The sequence below is a fragment of the Vicia villosa genome, linkage group LG4, assembly GCF_029867415.1.
Source record: "Vicia villosa cultivar HV-30 ecotype Madison, WI linkage group LG4, Vvil1.0, whole genome shotgun sequence".
NCBI classification, from domain to species: domain Eukaryota; kingdom Viridiplantae; phylum Streptophyta; class Magnoliopsida; order Fabales; family Fabaceae; genus Vicia; species Vicia villosa.
Genome location: NC_081183.1, coordinates 1499233 through 1518750, shown reverse-complemented (window position 1 = coordinate 1518750; position 19518 = coordinate 1499233). Strand labels below are relative to the sequence as shown.

The following is a 19518-nucleotide window of genomic DNA, read 5'->3' as shown; positions in this document are numbered from 1 at the left end:
CACAAAATAACTACATTTTGGAACTTAACACCAATTCAATAGAATCTTCATTGATATCAAATATCACTTTCAGATGAACCTTCACTTCCAACATAGTCAACATTTGTACCATCGCTATCTTCCTTATCATTGTTAACTTCAACATCATCATGAACTACAACATTATCATCCTTATCATTGTTAACTTAAATATCATCTTCAACTATAACATTATCCTCCTTATCATTGTTAACTTCAAGATCATCATCAACTTCAACATTATCCTCCTTATCATTGTTAACTTCAAACATCATTATCAACTTCAACATTATCCTCCTTATCATTGTTAACTTCAACATCATCATCAACATCAAATCCATGGATTGCCTTAGCCTCATATATTATGTCAGGGTTATCAACCTTGTGTTCCACACACAGATCAACCAAGTCGAATCCACTAAGATCTTCTATGAGTTTCAACGCACCGACATCACATTTTAGGGGTCTAAGTCATTTACTATAGCTAAACCTATAGTTCCAATATACCATAAACATTTCATGTTAAAATAATCCTCACTTTTAATCAAATACTCCAAATCCATATATGATATATAGTCAACATCCGTCTTCCAACTCATTTATGTCACTACCCCACCCATATACCATTTAATAGAGAAGTGTACAAGTTCACCCCTGTGATGTAATCTTAATCTAATACTGTGAATATCTGCTGGCCTGTAAATCATTTTTAGCATGCATATTAGATTAAACACATGGGTCCACTACACGGGAAATCAAGGGCCCACTAGCTAACCATATGGTCAACATCTTAGATTAAACAAATACGAAAAATGGGAAATATCGTTTGGACCACATACAACTGACAGAAAATTAAGGTTCTTGCATATGGACCATATTAAGAAACAATAACAGTTACCTAGGTATCTAAAAGAGGGAAGAATGATACACATACCTAAGACAAAACTTAACCTCTTTGTCTCTTTTCCATGAATGTCGTGGGTTGTTCTTCATTTGAGAAATGTGTCACTGCAAGCGAGACGAAAAAAAGGTGATTATGCTTCGAACTAAAGAACGACATTAATTAATAAAAGAACGAGGTTGAGAAATTAGAAGAAACCGATACTTCACCCTCTGATCAACAATGTAAGAAATTAGGATTCTTATGCAAAATGAAACATTGAATTAATTCAATGTATTTTTTATTCATAAAAATATTTATCAAATTCCAATTAATAATAATAAATAATAACATGACATTACATTATTATATCATACTCCCTCCGTTTTTTATTATAAGTCGTTTTGAAAAACAAATTGTATTTAAATATAAGTCGCTTTACAATTCCAATGAATAATTAATGCTACTTTTCCTATTATATCCTTAAATATTTATTATTCTCTCCTTTCAGTTATATAAATTTATCTTCCATATGTCATTAATGAATGATAATTTTGTAAAAACTTTCATAATTTCTTATTTTCATACAACAATTATTATTTTTCTTAAACTGTGTGAAAAGTCTAAAACGACTTATAATAAAAAACGGAGGGAGTATATAATATATGTAACACATAATAGTGTGTTTGACACGTCATTAAAAGTCGATTGTATGATCGAGGACCACAAAAAAAAAAAAAGAAACATAAATAAGGGAGACCAAAAAATTGATTTTTTTAAAAAAGTAAAAAAATTAAAAGTATATTTAATTTTTTTTAATATGACCAAATAAATATTTAATTTTACTTTTAATTAAATAAAATAAAGTAAAAAAAAAAAGAAAAGAAAAAGGAAGAAGATGTAATAAGAGATTGATAAAGAGACAAAACTAGTCCGCGTGTTGAATTCATAGTTCCATTTGCGGTGGCTACCGGCTACTTGGTTTAGCGTTTCTTCTTCTTGTTGTATCTATATTCTTCTGTATCTATCTATGTAACTATAGCTTAGGGTTTCATTCTGTTTGTAAGCAACACACTATCATCAGATTCATTCAGAATTCCGATAATGGATCGAATCATCGGCGACAAGTTCAAGCTAGGTCGTAAGATCGGAAGCGGATCCTTCGGTGAAATCTATCTCGGTGCGTCCTTTTCTTCAATCCAATCGATTTTCAAACTGTTTTTGTTTTTGTTGTTATTACTACTTGTTCTGATTTTGATTCGATTTGATTCTGTAGCTACTCATATTGATACGTTCGAGATCGTCGCTGTGAAGATCGTACGTTTGATTTAAACATTTTTTTTTTTTGAATTTGATGAATAAATTGAAGTGTTTGTAGTTTTGGATTTGGTTGTTGAATTCGTTGTTTGCTGGTTGTGTTTATTGTAGGAGACTGGTAAAACGAAGCATCCGCAGTTGCTCTATGAAGCCAAACTGTATAATATTCTTCAAGGAGGAAGTATGGTTCCTGTGTTTTTTTCTTCATTTTTTGTGTGTATCAATATGTATGAAGCAACACGACACTGACATATCAACACTGACATTGACACGTAGACACTGATAATAATTTGAAAAAATAATAAATTAAAGGTAATTTGCAAGTGTCGGTGTCAGTGCTACATAGATTATTATAGCCATATAAGAGTATTGTATAGGTTTGAACTTGTCATTGAGATATAACACAGTGATATATTTGGTTTTTGGAGATATAACACGGTGATATATTTGGTTTTGGAGAAGTGAAAAGTGTTAGTTTGATGCTACAATATCTTGATTATCAGTCAAATTAGTTTTTTTGGGATATTTAGTTTGTGTCAAGTATTAATTTGATCTATATATGAGGTATTATTGTAGCATCAAATAGGTCTCTGTGGTTTAAAGGAGACCTGTTTGAGTATTACTCCAATGGTGTTTGTGTTTTAATAACAACTTTAAGTGATATGTTTATTCTCGCCTTTGTTGTTAGGAGGGAGTGGGTGAATTGGTATTGTTATGATATTGGGGAGACTTAAATTGAACATGTTGGAATTTTGTTTAATGCAGGTGGTATTCCAAGCATAAGATGGAGTGGTGTAGACGGGGAAGATAATGTGCTTGTTATGGATTTATTGGGGCCTAGTCTAGAGGATCTTTTTGTTTACTGTGGGAGGAAGTTCTCTCTCAAAACTGTCTTGATGTTGGCTGATCAAATGGTAACCCTCATCACTTTTAGTTCCAGATTTTTTGTTTCTTTCAGATGTTTCTTAGTTTTGTCTGTCCCACAGAGAATATGTTATTGGTGCCTCTGCGTTTTATGTCTTGCGGGGTTATGATGCCAAGTGAGGGAAGTGTGCATTTGTAATGGTTACATGTTTTTTATTCGGGTGCAGATGACCAGAATAGAGTATGTGCATTCTAAAGGATTCCTACATAGGGATATCAAACCGGATAACTTTCTCATGGGACTTGGTCGGAAGGCAAACCTGGTGAATATCCTGTTTTTAATGGTTTCCCTACATTTAGAGTTGACTGATCCTGTCATTCCCCAAACTATTTGTTGCATCAAACTGAAGTGATTATTTTGTACATGTCAGGTTTATGTAATTGATTTTGGTCTTGCAAAACGATATCGGGACTCCACAACCAATCGCCACATCCCCTACAGGTTTTTAACTTTCTACCATTGTTAATTCATTCTCTTTGTTTCCTTCTTTTTTACTGGGTTTGATATTTATGTTGAAAATTTATTTCTTCTGATTCTGAGTTATTATCATATTCCAACCAGATTTGTAATCAGTTTAAATTAACACATTATATTTTGTGTATGGATATCTCTCCTTTATCTCTTTTCTTCTCATTCCCTAGAGATACCCAAAATTAATACTTAACTGTACCACACAGGGAGAACAAAAACTTAACAGGTACTGCACGGTATGCAAGCTGCAATACTCATCTTGGCATTGGTAAGTCGGAAGAAATTATTTTAACCTTTCACAACAAACTAAATGCAATTATTTTCTTTATGTTTACTGTCTATTTTATTTGTAGAGCAAAGCCGGCGGGATGATTTGGAGTCGCTAGGGTATGTGCTTTTGTACTTCCTCAGAGGAAGGTATGTCACTCTTATCTATAGCTATTTTGCCTCCAGAAATAGTTTTTGCATTTACCTATTGAGAGCAACATAATTCTATGTTCTGACTTCTGTCTTACTAAATATTTGTGTTTAGCCTTCCTTGGCAAAATCTAAAGGCTGCAACAAAGAAGCAAAAGTATGATAAAATATGTGAAAAGAAAGTATCAACTCCTATTGAGGTAAAAATTTGCCCATATATCTATTCTTATGGTTTTATTTTTTATTTTTTATTTTTTATCACCATCAAATTTGTCTGCTGTTTTATGTAGGTTTTATGCAAATCTCATCCTGTAGAGTTTGCTTCATACTTTCATTACTGCCATTCTTTGACCTTTGATCAGCGACCTGATTATGGATTCTTGAGACGCCTATTTCGAGAGTTATTTGCTCGTGAAGGTGATTATAAATGTTCATTAAGTTGTCTTTATATTCTACTTATTTGCATGTTTAGTGTTGTGCAACACTAGCCATGTTCAATGTCCGAATCATAAGCAACCAAAGGTTGGCTCAGTTGATAATTCATTTCACAAAGATGGGGATTCGAATCCTACACTTCTGATATAAGAACTTTGTTGGTGGGTAATATGGAAGCTGTAGTTCTTCTGTAAGCTCTTCGAGTCTTGGAGATTTCTATGACCCTGATGACTGATGAGCCTCTAGGACTCAACTCACCTAAATTTTATTTTATAAATCAAGGCCAAATCATAAAAAAATCTGGTGTTATGTGGACATTTTTAAAAATTAATATACGTCCTCCATTATGCAAAATTTATATTTCGTTGTGGTAAAGTTAGCTATATTTGTCCTTGTTTTCATATCTATGCTTACATGTAACTTCCCCATACATTTCTTCCCTTTTGTGTATGACAGGTTACAAATTTGATTATGTATTTGATTGGACAATTTTAAAGTACCAGCAGTCTCAAAAGAGTAGAGTCCAGTCCCACATATCTGTAAGTATATCTTCTATATTTTTGTAAGAAGATTGGGATTTGGGTCTTTCCCTTGCATCTGAAAATATTCATGTTTTGTCATATTGCAGCCGGTTCCTGTAACGAGCAACAATCGGGCAATGCCCATGGATGTTGATAACCGACAAGGTTGGTGCTTCTTGAACACCATTTTGTTGTTCGACATAATAAAATGTGTTGTTCACTATTACTAATAGACAATGATTAATATTCAGGGGATGTCTCAGCCGAGCAAATTAAATCCGACAATGCTACTACTTCTGGCGTTAAGTTTCAATTTAAATCATCCGTTGGTAAAAATGTAGCTTCTGAAAACCCTCTTGGCAAAAATGTAAGTCGTTTTAAGTTCTCATTCTTTGCTATTGACTATGTTTCAAACTTGTGAAATAGACTAGTGTTTAATGAGCAATGTTTAATCTGTTTATTATTTTTGTAGATTTTTGGTGAAGCAACCGTCCCTTCTACTTCATACTCTTTCGAGGCATCAAGAAGGAACTCCTTGAAGCCTTCCCCATCCACTGAAGCTGCAAACCATAGACATGGGCAAGGGAGTAGTAAAATTGGTCCTTCAAGTAGTCGGATGAATGTTCTGCACTTAAGTTCTGCTAAGTGAATGCCTAATATGGTAATTTTCTGGTTTGTATTGAGTGTATGCTGCATTGAGTACTATTGTCTAATGTCTATATATGGCCCACTCATATCATTGACCACTGTTTATGTTGTGCTATGTTTCTAGGTGTGAATGTGATCGAGATGCCCTACATACACACATGGAGCCTGCATATTTATGGAGTATTGCTGCCAATGGAGATATTACAAATGTACTACAAGGTTGATAAATTTCTTAGCTCCTCTTTTGAGGCCAATTTATGTTGCTCATTCCTCCCTAAGGTGACTCTGCAAATGATTGTTTGGTATAAAATACAGACTTCACAGGATTGGCTTCTTCACTGTAGATAAATTTCAAATATGGCACACAATAATCTTGTGTATCTATGTTTTTATGTAAAATTAATGTGTGGTGTGGCAGCATTTGCCCCTTTTGCCACTTGTGATTTGTCCCGTATAATAAGTGGTAACATAGTTTGTTTTAAATTGTTTGATAATATTACAAATTGCAGGTGCGTTTTCAGTTGTTAAGATACATTTGATCACAACTTAGCATTTTTGTCGCTTATTTATTTTATCTTGTTGTATTTTGACTGCCTACATAAGAAATAGTGCACTTGTAGTTATGTTTGTGTATATATCATGTTTTGAAGCATCCGTCTATGAAATGGTAAGCAGCTTGTCCGAATCAGAAGCAAAAGTTTTGGCGAATGACTCCCAAAATAACGGTTTCATCAGACATCAAAGGTAGTTTTGGTGGTATCTTTTCAACCCTTCCAAAAATTCCAACATGAAGTTTTCAATCTTCATATTTTAACTTTAGATTTAAATCTTAGTTATTCAAGAAGCATTTTCAGTGTCCTTCCAATTTCAAATTTTATTGAATTTGTAGTTAGGACAAAAATAAAATATGTAAATTATATCAATGTTTTGTTTAATTTTTTAGTTTGACCTTGATCTTCAAACATTTCTTGATCTGTAGGTTTTCTATTTGAAAGACAGCCAGATTCCATCTGGTTATATTTCAATGTTATCAAGGTGTGGACAAACTGCAATACATTTGATGATGTTCCTTAGTAAAATTAATTCCAAATGAGTGATGCCACTATTGGTTTACATTTTTATTTTGCAGGGTCTCTCTTTTAATCTCTATTGGCTGAAGGATGAAATATGTGGCCTATTAGCATTAATATGGATGCTACCAACATTGTCTTGTTTCAGGATTTTTTTTTATAAAATCTATGAGTTAAGAATGAAAGAGTAAAAGACATTTCTTTGAATGCCATCAATTGAACACACTTCTACATATAGATGATTGTCATAACTCTAATGTTTGATCTCATTGATCACTAGAATTTTGACCAACATTAAGTCAATTTTCTTACTTTAACCTGTTATAAATTTGTGAATATGATTATTTAATGGTATATATTTTTAAGAATATTTACCACTTAGGATCATAATTAGATATCATTAAGAATATTAAAGATACAACCTTATATAAAAAGTAAAAAGGATTGTGTTAATTTTGATAGACTAGGTAGGGTAATATTATTTTACTAACTTTAAGATGTACTTTATCTTTTAAAATTGTTAAAAACATTGTTTTAGTAACATACGTAGATGAAAAGTAATGCTAATTAATTTAAAATTAAATCATAAATTAATTATTGTGAATTGTTGTGATAAAATTGAGTAAGAGTCACCAAATTTAAACCTGTATTTGAATTAGGGTATAATCGGAAAAAAGAAAATTTAAAAACAGAAATTTATGAAAAAGAAGGGGTGCTCCAGTCTTTTTCTTTTTGTGAACTAGAAAAAGTAATACTTGATGCAATTTATTCCATAGCACATTTTATTATAACAATTGAATATAAACATTAAAATGAGACAACATGTAATTGATTCAAAATAATTGAATCTTTTCGTATGCTTGAATCAAAATACTGGAATCTTTTCATATGCTTGAATCAAACTAATTGAATCTTTCTTTTCATATGCTTGAATCAAAATAATTGACTCTTTTTATATGCCTGAATCAAAATAATGAATAAAAACATTAAAATGAGACAAGTTTGTGTCACACTTTTTCGAAAAAAAGAAAAAGTTTTTGCCACACTCGAACCAAAATATTTTTGAATCAAAATCGTAAGTTTTAATCAATGTTTTAAAAATCGAATTGAACCGGCCGGTTCATTCAGTTGGACCGTGAACCAGAGATGAATTCGGTTGGGTCAATCTTTCAAAACTGCTAGTGGGTAAAAACTAGAGTAGAACTAGAAAAATCGAATTGAATCGCCCGAAATCATTCGAATCATAAAACCAGAGTCGGTTTTATAAAACTGCCCGGTTAAAAAAAATTCCATCAAATTAGCCATTTTTAAAAAAAATTTTAATATGTAAATATCAAAACTTGTTCTGGACTGGGCCTACACTTGGCCCAATCATAATCTAAGCTCCAGTCCGAAGCTACTGGGTGAAAGGCCCAAAGAACACCTGTCTGACAGACGAAGACAATGAGGTTATTCGAACAACAGCTGTCACACGAAGGCAGTGTCTCGTGCCTCTCGAACAACTACATTCCTCGCACGTGCCGATGACAACACCTCCTTGTAGGGTTTGTCGCAACGCCTCTCCGAACGTTACGAAGTCATCCTACCCCGAAAAGACCGCGTCTTCCACTTCCAGATATTTCAGGGCAATTGAAACCGGTTGGAGACAACATGCTAGTCTCCACTACACACGTAGACCCTAGCAATCTCCAACTTGGGCTTGCACATCCAGTCTAATACGGAGACCTTGGCGCATCGTTGGGGGCTATAAACACCCTCTTTCACTAGAGGGTCAAGTATTCAATATTCATACTCTTACTATCTTGTACTTGCTGTAACACCCGAGGCCGAAGAGGGCGATGGGTGGTTACACCGCATGTAAGACTCGAGGATGAATATGGCAAGGAGTGGTCGCCACATCAGAATGAGAGGGATCCTAAGGCCGTGCAGGTATGAGACTGCATTGTTGAAGGAAAGCTTATAAGGATTGATGGGTACTACCTATACCAACAAGATGCATCTTCTTTTCGGTAGCCCGTTCTACAAGAACTCCACAGTTAAGCGTGCTCGACTTGGAAAAATTATGGGATGGCTTCTAGGAAGTTTCCCATCTAGCGTGTGAGTGCGGTCAAAGCATGCAGAAAAGACCCGTGTTGATTTGTGGGGCCAGTCGATCATCCCGAAAGTAGTATAGGGCGTTACAACATTGATTATCATATGCAATTTCTTCAAATTTCTTTCCCTTCTCTAAGAATATGGACTATCATATGCAATTCCTGGAATTTATTTCCGTTTTCAAAAAACGTGATCTATCATATGCAATTTCTAGAAATATCTTTCCCTTTCCCAAAAACATGGACTATCATATGCAATTTCTAGAATTTCTTTCCCTTTTCCAAAAAATATAATCCTTCATATACAATTTCTAAAATTTCTTTCCCTTCTCCAAAAACGTGGACTATCATATGCAATTTCTGGAATTTCCATCCCTTTTCCAAAAACGTGGACTATCATATACAATTTCAACAATTTCTTTCCTTTCTTCAAAAACATGGACTATCATATGCAATTTCTGGAATTTTTTTCCCTTCTCCAAAAATATGGACTATCATATGCAATTTCAGGAATTCCTTTCAATTCACTAATAACGAGGATTATCATATGCAATTTCTGGAATTTTTTCCCTTTTGAAAAAATGTGGACTATCATATACAATTTTATGAATTTCTTTCCTATCTTCAAAAACATGGTCTATCATATGCAATTTCTACAAATTTCCTTCCCATTTTTAAAAAATATATGGTCTATCATATGAAATTTCTTTCCCTTCTCCAAAAACGTGGACTATCATATGCAATTTTTGGAATTTCTTCCCTTCTCCAAAAAATGTGGTCTATCATATGCAATTTCTACAAATTTCTTCCCCTTCTCCAAAAATATGGACTATACTATGCAATTTCTAGAATTTTTTCCCTTTTCCAAAAACATGGTCTATCATATGCAAATTTCTTTCCCTTCTCCAAAAACGTGGACTATGATATGCAATTTCTAGAATTTCTTTCCCTTTTCCAAAAAATATGGTGTATCATATGCAATTTTTAAAATTTCCTTCACTTCTTACAAAACGTGCAATTTTTGGAATTTATTTCCCTTCTCTATAAACATGGACTATCATATGCGATATCAGGAATTTATTTCCATTCTTAAAAAAATGTTGACTATCATATGCAAATTCAGGAAGTCCTTTCCCTTCTCCAAAAACCATAACTATCATAAGAAATTTCTGGAATTTTTTTTCTTCTCCAAAAACGTGGTCTATTATATGCAATTTCTACACATTTCTTTTCCTTCTTCAAAAACGCGGACTATCATATGCAATTTCTAAAATTTCTTTCCCTTTTCGAAAAAATATGGTCTATCATATGCAATTTTTGAAATTTCTTTCCCTTCTAAAAAAACGTGGACTATCATTTGCAATTTTTTAAATTTCTTTCCCATCTTAAAAAATATGGTCGATCATATGCAATTTCTACAAATTTCTTTCCCTTCTCCAAAAACATGTACTATACTATGCAATTTCTAGAATTTTTCCCCTTCTCTAAAAATGTGGTCTATCATATGCAAATTTCTGCAAATTTCTTTCCCTTCTCCAAAAACGTGGACTATCATATGCAATTTCAAGAATTACGTCCCCTTTTCCAAAGAATATGGTCTATCATATGCAATTTTTGAAATTTCTTTCCCTCCAAAAAAATGGACTATTATATGTAATTTTTGGAATTTCTTTCCCTTCTCTAAAAGCATGCACAATCATATGCAATTTCTGGAATTTATTTCCCTTCTCAGAAAACGTGGACTTTCATATACAATTTCATGAACTTTTTTCATTTCTTCAAAAACATGAACTATCATATGCAATTTTCGGAAGTCCATTTCCTTCTCCAATAATAAGGACTATCATATGCAATTTCTGGAATTTTTTTCCGTCTCCAAAAACGTGGTCTATCATATGCAGTTTCTAATACGTGGTCTATCATATGCAATTTCTGCGAATTTCTCTCCCTTCTCAAAAAACGTGGACTATCATATGAAATTTCTCCAATTTCTTTCCCGTTTTAAAATACGTGGTCTATCATATGCAATTTCAAGAAATATCTCTCCCTTCTCCAAAAACGTGGACTATAATATGCAATATCTAGAATTTCTTTCCCTTTTCCAAAAAATATGGTCTATCATATGCAATTTCTAGAAATTTCTTTCCCTTCTCCAAAAACGTGGACTATCATATACAATTTATTGAATTTCTTTCCTTTTTCCAAAAAAATGGTCTATCATATTCAATTTCTAAAATTTCTTTCCCTTCTCCAAAAACGTGGACAATCATATGCAATTTCTGGAATCTCTTTCCCTTCTCTAAAAACATGGACTATCATATGTGATTTATGGAATTTATTTCCCCTTCTCCATAAATGTGGACTATCATTGGCAATTTTAGAAATTCCTTTCCCTTCTCCGAAAACGTGATCTATCATATGCAATTTCTTCAAATTTCTTTCCATTCTCCAAAAATGTGGATATCATATGCAATTTCTAGAATTTATTTTCATTTTGCAATAACATGAATTATCATATGCAATTTCTAGAAATATCTTTCCCTTTTCCAAAAACGTGGACTATCATATGCAATTTCTGGAATTTTTTTCCCTTTTCCAAAAGTATGGTATATCATATGCAATTTCTGGAATTTTTTCCTTTCTCTAAAAGTATGGACTATCATATGCAATTTATGGAATTTATTTCCCTTCTAAAAAATGTTGACTATGATATACAATTTCATGAATTTCTTTCCCTTCTCCAAAAACGTGGTCTAGCATATGCAATTTCTGCAAATCGCTGTCCCATCTCAAAAAACGTAAACTATCATATTTAATTTCAGGAATTCCTTTCCTTTCTCCAATAACGAGGACTATCATATGCAATTTTTAGAATTTATTTCCCTTCTCCAAAAAAGTGGACAATTATATAGAATTTCAGGAATTTTTTCCTTACTTCAAAGACATGGACTATCATATACAATTTTAGGAATTTCTTTCCTTTCTGCAAAAACATGGACTATCATATGCAATTTCCTGAATTTCTTTCCCTTCTATAAAAACGTGGTCTAGCATATGCAATTTCTGCAAATTTGTTTCCCATCTCAAAAAACATGGACTGTCATATGCAGTTTCAGGAATTGCATTCCCTTTTCCAATAACGAGGACTATCAAATGCAGTTTCTATAATTTCTTTCCCTTCTACAGAAAACATGGTCTATAATATGCAATTTCTACAAATTTCTTTCGCTTCTCCATAAACGTGGACTATTATATGCAATATCTAGAATTTCTTTCCCTTTTTCCAAAAAATATGGTCTATAATATGCAATTTCTAAAATTTCTTTCTCTTCTCCAAAAACGTGGACTATCATATGCAATTTTTTAAATTTCTTTCCCTTATTAAATAACGTGGACTATCATATGCAATTTCTACAAATTATTTTCCCTTCTCCAAAAACATGTACTATACGATGCAATTTATAAATTTTTTCCCTTCTCCAAAAACATGGCCTATCATATTTAAATTTCTGCAAATTTCTTTCCCTTCTCCAAAAACGTGGCCTATCATATGCAATTTCTAGAAATATCTTTGCCTTTTTCAAAAACATGGTCTATCATATGCAATTTCTGGAATTTCTTTTCCTTCTCCAAAAACATGGACTATCATATGCGATATCTAGAATTTATTTCCCTTTTTCAATTTTTTTTGCCTATCATATGCATTTTCAGGAATCCTTTCCCTTCTCCAAAAAGTGGTCTATCATATGCAATTTCTACAAATTTCTTTCCCTTCTCCAAAAACCTGGACTACCATATGCAAGTGCTAGAATTTCTTTCCCTTTTCCAAAAAATATGGTGTATCATACGTAAATTTCTGAAATTTCTTTCCCTTCTCCAAAAACGTGGACTATCATATGCAATATTTGGAATATCTTTCCCTTCTCCTAAAACGTGGACTTTCATATGCAATTTCTAGAATTTCTTTCCGTTCTCCAAAAAATGTGGTCTCTCATATGCAATCCCTACAAATTTCTTTCCCTTCTCCAAAAACGTGGACTATCATTTGCAATTTCCGCAATTTCTTTTCCTTTTCCAAAAAATATGGTCTATCATGTGAAATTTCTTTCTCTTCTCCAAAAAACATGGACTTTCATATGCATTTTGTGAAATTTCTTTCCCTTCTCTAAAAACATGGACTATCATATGCGATTTCTGGAATTTATTTCCCCTTCTCCAAAAATGTGGACTATCATATATTATTTCACGAATTCGTTTCCCTTCTCCAAAAACGAGGACTATCATATGCAATTTTTGGAATTTTTCCCATTCTTGAAAAACGTGGACTATCATATGCATTTTTAGGAATTTATTTCCTTTCTATAAATACATGGTCTATCATATGCAATTTCTTCAAATTTCTTTCCCTTTTCCAAAAACAGGACTATCATATGCAATTTCTAGAATTTATTTTCGTTTTCCAAAAACGTGAACTATCATATGCAATTTCTAGAAATATCTTTCCCTTTTCCAAAAACGTGGACTATCATATGCAATTTCTGGAATTTTTTCCGTTTTCCAAAAAGTATGGTTTATCATATGCGATGTTTGAAATTTCTTTCCCTTCTCCAAAAACATGGACTATCATATGCAATTTCAGGAAATTCTTTCCATTCTCTAAAAACGTGGATTATCATATTCAATTTATGGAATTTATTTCCCTTCTCCAAAAATGTGGACTATCATATACAATTTCAGGAATTTCTTTCCTTTCTTAGAAAATGTGGTCTATCATTTGCAAATTCTGCAAATTTCTATCCCTTCTCCAAAAATGTGGACTATTATATGTAATTTCTGGAATTTCTTCCCCTTCTCTAAAAACGTGGACTATCATATGCAATTTATGGAATTTATTTCCTTTCTCCAAAAACGTGGACTATCATATATAATTTCAGAAATTTCTCTCCCTTATCCAAAAACGTGGTTTAGCATATGCAATTTCTGCAAATTTCTTTCCCTTCTCAAAAAACGTAAACTAACATATGTAATTTCAGGACTTCTTTTCCCTTCTCCAATAACGAGGACTATCATATGCAATTTCTGTAATTTATTACCCTTCTCCATAAAAGTGGACTATCATATACAATTTTATGAATTTCTTTCCTTTCTTCAAAAACATGGACTATCATATACAATTTTAAGAATTTTTTTCCTTTCTGTAAAAACATGGACTATCATATGCAATTTCTGGAAATTCTACCCCTTCTTCAAAAAACGTGGTCTAGCATATGCAATTTATGCAAATTTCTTCCCCTTCTCAAAAAACATGGACTATCATATGCAATTTCAAGAATTGCTTTCTCTTTTCCAACAACGAGGACTATCAAATGCAATTTCTATAGTTTCTTTCTCTTTTCCAAAAAACATGGTCTATCATATGCAATTTCTACAAATTTCTTTCCATTCTCCAAAAACGTGGACTATCCTATGCAATTTTTTTGATTTCTTTCCCTTATAAAAAAACGCGGTCTATCATATGCAATTTCTACAAATTTCTTTCCCTTCTCCAAAAACATGTACTATACTATTCAATTTCTAGAATTTTCCCCTTCACCAAAAACGTGGTCTATCATTTGCAAATTTCGTTCCCTTCTCCAAAAACGTGGACAATCATATGCAATTTCTGGAATTTCGTTCCCTTTTCCAAAGGATATGGTCTATCATATGCAATTTATGAAATTTCTTTCCCTTCTCCAAAAACGTGGACTATTATATGTAATTTTTGGAATTTCTTTCCCTTCTCTAAAAACATGGACTATCATATGCAATTTCTGGAATTTATTTCCCTTCTCAGAAAACGTGGACTATCATATACAATTTCAGGAATTTTTTCATTTCTTAAAAAACATGAACTATAATATGCAATTTCTAGAATTACCTTCCCTTCCCAAATAATGAGGACTATCATATGCAATTTATGGAATTTTTTCCCTTCTCCAAAAACGTGGACTATCATATACAATTTTAGGAATTTCTTTCCTTTCTTAAAAAACGTGACCTATCATATGCAATTTATGCAAATTTCATCCCCTTCTCAAAAAACATGGACTATTATATGAAATTTCTAGAATTTCTTTCCCGTTTCCAAAAACGTGGTCTATCATATAAAATTTCCAGAAATATCTTTCCCTTCTCATAAAACGTGGACTATCATATGCTATTTCTAGAACTTCTTTTCATTTCTAAATAATATGGTCTATCATATGCAATTTCTACAAATTTCTTTCCCTTCTTCAAAAACGCGGACTATCCTATGCAATTTCTAGAATTTCTTTCCCTTTTCGAAAAAAATATGGTCTATCATATGCAATTTTTGAAATTTCTTTCCCTTCTCCAAAAACGTTGTAACACCCTATACATATATGTCTAGAATAATATGTAGTGATGCTATAAATGGTACAAGAAACATACATAAGCGGTAAAGAGAAGAAATTAAAATCATATACAATTCAAGTTTGCAACTAAGATTTATACAATCGGCTTGTCTTCAACAATGCACAGCGGAAAAATAACGTTTGACGAGGTATTCCTGCCAACTGCTTGTTCACCGTCTTCAAAGCAATCCGTCTACTTCTAACCTGTTCTTGAAAATATTAAGAGGATTGGGGTGAGATTACTAAATCTCAGTGAGTTCCCCTATCTTATGGGTTCGTTCGGTTCTACAGGGAACATGCAATAAAACGGATTCACTGAGAATCCGGGTTACCTCACGGCTAAGTACAAGTACAAACAAGGGTACACCATCATTAGAAGTCCTATAACTATCCAATGAGGCAACAACAACAAACAACAACAGGCTCATCGCCATCACAAACAAGTATGCAGACCCGTACCCGTGTACGATGAATCCAGGAGTAGAATCTTCCTGTCTACCTAGGCTGCCAAACCATACCCTCGGTGAGTTACACCCGTACATCGCATCAAGAGACTTGCACAAGCACATCGCAAGACTAATCGGATACTCTTCCTAAATGGAATCCATCCGAGATGAGTTACAACCGTGACATTGCCTAAGTGGCGTCCGACCCCATCACTATCCATACGCAGATGAGTTAACATCGAGTGCAAATACGCCATCTTGACAATACGAGCCCACCGGGCGAAAGCCTAGTGATCTTGCCTACGTGGCATCACTACAGGTGAATCAGAAGTAATATTACCTACGTGGCATTACTTCTCCACCATACCAAGCACGCTGATATATTAACGTCGAGTGGGATACGCCCCGTAGGACCTCACAAGCATATCGCAATGGTAGCTGAGGTGTGCAAAACATACCGAGAATGCAGATGAGTTAACGTCGAGTAGGATACGCCCCGTAGGCCCTCACAAGCACATCGCAACGGTAATGATGGAACTAAGTACATAAACAGGACTTACCACCTAGTAGCTTAAGCTTACTCCGATTCAAGCATACATAACATCATGCTCAAAAAGCCATATACACATCACCGAGAACACACAGCACAGTATCAGCCATCACACAGGCAATCACATCCGAATGTTCAACCGGAACAAACGGAAAACAATGCATAATCATACATAACATTACATGTGATTCATAACTCATCAAACATGCATATCAATATCATAACCATTGTGTAATCATGCGTTTAATCATCATAGAAACACATATTTACTCAAACAATTCCATGATAATTCTCAATCCAAAACAAGAGGCTTTCGGTTCCCAATTCGGAACGAAACTGCACTCAATAGGGAAAAATATAAATTCTGCATCAAGCCAGTTCGTTACGCGAACTGCCAGCGAAGCCCCGATTCGCTACAACGACCAGTAGCGAGCTCCAGCGAGCAAATCAACTCAACTCTCAGACTTATTCGCTATTAGTTCACTACAACGTGCCAAAGTTCGCTACAGCAAAGTTCTCAACTCAAGGAAAAGCCAGAATTTCTATAGTTCGTCTAAATCCTAAATTGCGACCAAGGGTTCAATGCTCAGTTTAGGATGACATTATACAGTCTAATAGTTAAGGTAACATCCTGGTCTAAGTTCATCACAAGGATAACATCTTATTGACATAAACTCAAGGCTAATTGTGCTCATTCTAATACCAAGCAACAACTAATCATGTGCCATAATTTATATATGCATCAAAAGCATGTTATCTAAGAAATATCACATAGAACATTGAAAGACCTTTCCAACGCTTCTGACGGCGCTCCATTTCGAGTTGTAGAACTCAAGTTATGGCCGTTTTAGTGAAAACACAATTATGCAGTATGCAGGCATTTGCAGCAGCAAACACAGAGTTCACTGTAGCGAACCTGACAGTGCAGAATACGAAATTTGGGTTATAACATCTATTCTTTGCATCCCAATCCACCCCAAATGAAACCCTAACATACAATGACGGCCCAAGGCTTATACTAATCATCTAAGGCATAAGGAAGCATCATAAGAACACATTTATATCAATTGATCAAGCGTGCAAACCATCAAACTCAACCCAATCCCAACATGCAATAGTTCTCAACTTCCTACCCAAGTTCTATCTAATGGAACTCACCTCAAGCTTGAAGATTCTGACTTGAAGAGGTTAAGAGGATGATAATGGTGCTCTCAAGGATCTCCTTTGATCAAAACTCTACCACCAAAAGTGTCAAACCCGTATGCATGTTTTTCCTAAAAATCAGCATGAGCTCTTCATCTTCAAACATGTCTATCTCCTTCAATATAGACCTCCCTGACACAAAATTTATGTGAAAATTGAAGGGAATATCGTGTAGATTCCATAACTTCGAGAATTTCTTAAATCCGAGTTATGAGCAGAAAGTTATGACCTGTTTAGTGAAGGCTGTATCAATGTTGCGAAAATGGAAACATGAAGATGAGTTCTTCCTTCATTTCCTTTGCTTCTAAGTCACCCCTTCTCCAAATTCGGGTTATGCAAAGTCCAACCACCAAACATGGCTTAAAGTACATGCAACTTGTTTTTAAGGTCCAAAATATCCTTCAACTAAACCAATATTACTAGTTTGCCATCTTGTCCAATTCCAACTAGTAACTTTTATTCCAATTACTCCACTAACTCCCTTTTCAATCATTCTTAGCTTATAGATATACATGCTACTCATTTAGTTGGAACAAGAGTAAAGTGTTCTTTAGTCCCCGTTTAACCAATTCAATTGATACTATCCGGTGTCGGAGAACTGGGGTATTACAAACGTGGACTTTCATATGCAATTTGTGGAATTTCTTTCCCTTCTCTAAAAACATGGACTATCATATGCGATTTCTGGAATTTATTTTCCCTTCTCCAAAAATGTGGACTATCATATGCTATTTCAGGAATTCCTTTCCCTTTTCCAAAAACGAGGACTATCATATGCAATTTATGGAATTTTTCCCCTTCTCAAAAAATGTGGACTATCATATGCAATTTCAGGAATTTCTTTCCCTTCTCAAAAAACATGGTCTATCATATGTGATTTATGGAATTTCTTTCCCTTCTCCAAAAACGTTAACTATCATATGCAATTTCTAGAATTTCTTTCCCTTCTCTAAAAAATGTGGTCTATCATATGCAATTTCTACAAATTTCTTTCCCTTCTCCAATAACGTGGACTATCATATGCAATTTCTAAAATTTCTTTGACTTTTCCAAAAAATATGGTCTATCATATGCAATTCCTGAAATTTCTTTCCCTTATCCAAAAACGTGGACTTTCATATGCAATTTCTGGTATTTCTTCCCCTTCTCTAAAAACATGGACTATCATATGCGATTTTTGGAATTTATTTTCTCTTATCCAAAAACGTGGACTATCATATGCAATTTTAGGAATTTCTTTCCCTTCTCCAAAAACATGGACTATCGTATGGAATTTCTGGAATTTCTTTCCCTTCTCTAAAAACGTGGACTATCATATTCAATTTTTGGAATTTATTTTCCTTCTCCAAAAACGTGGACTATCATATTCATTTTCAGGAATTTCTTTCCTTTCTTCAAAAACGTGGTCTATCATATGCAAATTCTGCAAGTTTCTATCCCTTCTCCAAAAACATGGACTATCATATGCAATTTCAGGAATTTCTTTCCCTTCTCCAAAAACGTAGTATATCATATGCAGTTTCTTCAAATTTTTTCCCTTCTCCATAACATGGACCATCATATGCAATTTCTAGAATTTATTTACGTTTTCCAAAAACATGAATTATCATATGCAATTTCTAGAAACATATTTCCCTTTTCCAAAAACGTGTGCTAGAACAAGATTGAGAATCTATGTTCAGAATCTGGATTTGATGATAACAAGCATATTTTTTGTGAGTAACAATTTTATTACTAATGGTTTCATTTAGTGTGCAGATACTATAAGTCCTATACAGGATTCATCAGAAAAAGGGTACACTGACTACATCAGAAACCGGCTCAGATATGAAATCAAACATTAAGAAAGGTGTGACCCGGTGAAAAAGATTGAAGAACTCGAGGACTAATTTCTCTTACGGAGAAATTCACTCAGAAATTCTGATTGAGTCACACAAGGTGCTTAATCTCGGACTCAAGTGGAAGAAGTATTAGTTAAGTCTAGGTTTGTAGTAATGTGTTTATCAATGTTGCCTCTATATCTTAACTTCTAATTGAAAATCCTTTATGCTCTAATCATCTTTTAAACAAATAAAGAAACAAAATAAATTATCTCCATAAAATCTGTTAAA

At 33.6% G+C, this 19518-nt stretch overlaps 1 protein-coding gene across 2 annotated transcripts; it reads left to right on the top strand.

Annotated features, from left to right (window-relative positions):
- Positions 1–1818: 1818 nt before the first annotated feature.
- Positions 1819–6934, top strand: LOC131594297 (casein kinase 1-like protein 3). 2 transcript variants are annotated; one of them, XR_009281327.1, is made up of 18 exons: positions 1819–2078; positions 2175–2215; positions 2327–2396; positions 2981–3129; positions 3307–3402; positions 3511–3581; positions 3818–3879; positions 3965–4028; positions 4144–4228; positions 4319–4445; positions 4920–5002; positions 5092–5149; positions 5236–5351; positions 5457–5645; positions 5757–5851; positions 6283–6376; positions 6612–6667; positions 6762–6934. XR_009281327.1 is itself a non-coding variant. In XM_058866387.1 (15 exons), exons 1-14 carry the CDS (start codon positions 2003–2005, stop codon positions 5631–5633), a joined length of 1275 nt encoding a protein of 424 aa, XP_058722370.1. In that variant the 5' UTR covers positions 1819–2002; the 3' UTR covers positions 5634–5645; positions 5757–6164. The 2 variants fall into 2 exon arrangements, 1 of the variants encoding a protein (XP_058722370.1); XM_058866387.1 differs by lacking the exons at positions 6283–6376; positions 6612–6667; positions 6762–6934 and having other exon boundaries at positions 5757–6164.
- The last annotated feature ends 12584 nt before the right edge of the window (positions 6935–19518 follow it).

What these genes read in the sequence shown, in the direction of transcription:
- LOC131594297 (XM_058866387.1), top strand. Translation starts at nt 2,003, where the DNA reads ATGGATCGAATCATCGGCGACAAGTTCAAGCTAGGTCGTAAGATCGGA. An exon ending in AGATCGTCGCTGTGAAGATC is followed by an intron (nt 2,216 to 2,326) that starts GTACGTTTGATT and finishes TGTTTATTGTAG; the next exon opens with GAGACTGGTAAAACGAAGCA. An exon ending in GGATGTTGATAACCGACAAG is followed by an intron (nt 5,150 to 5,235) that starts GTTGGTGCTTCT and finishes ATTAATATTCAG; the next exon opens with GGGATGTCTCAGCCGAGCAA.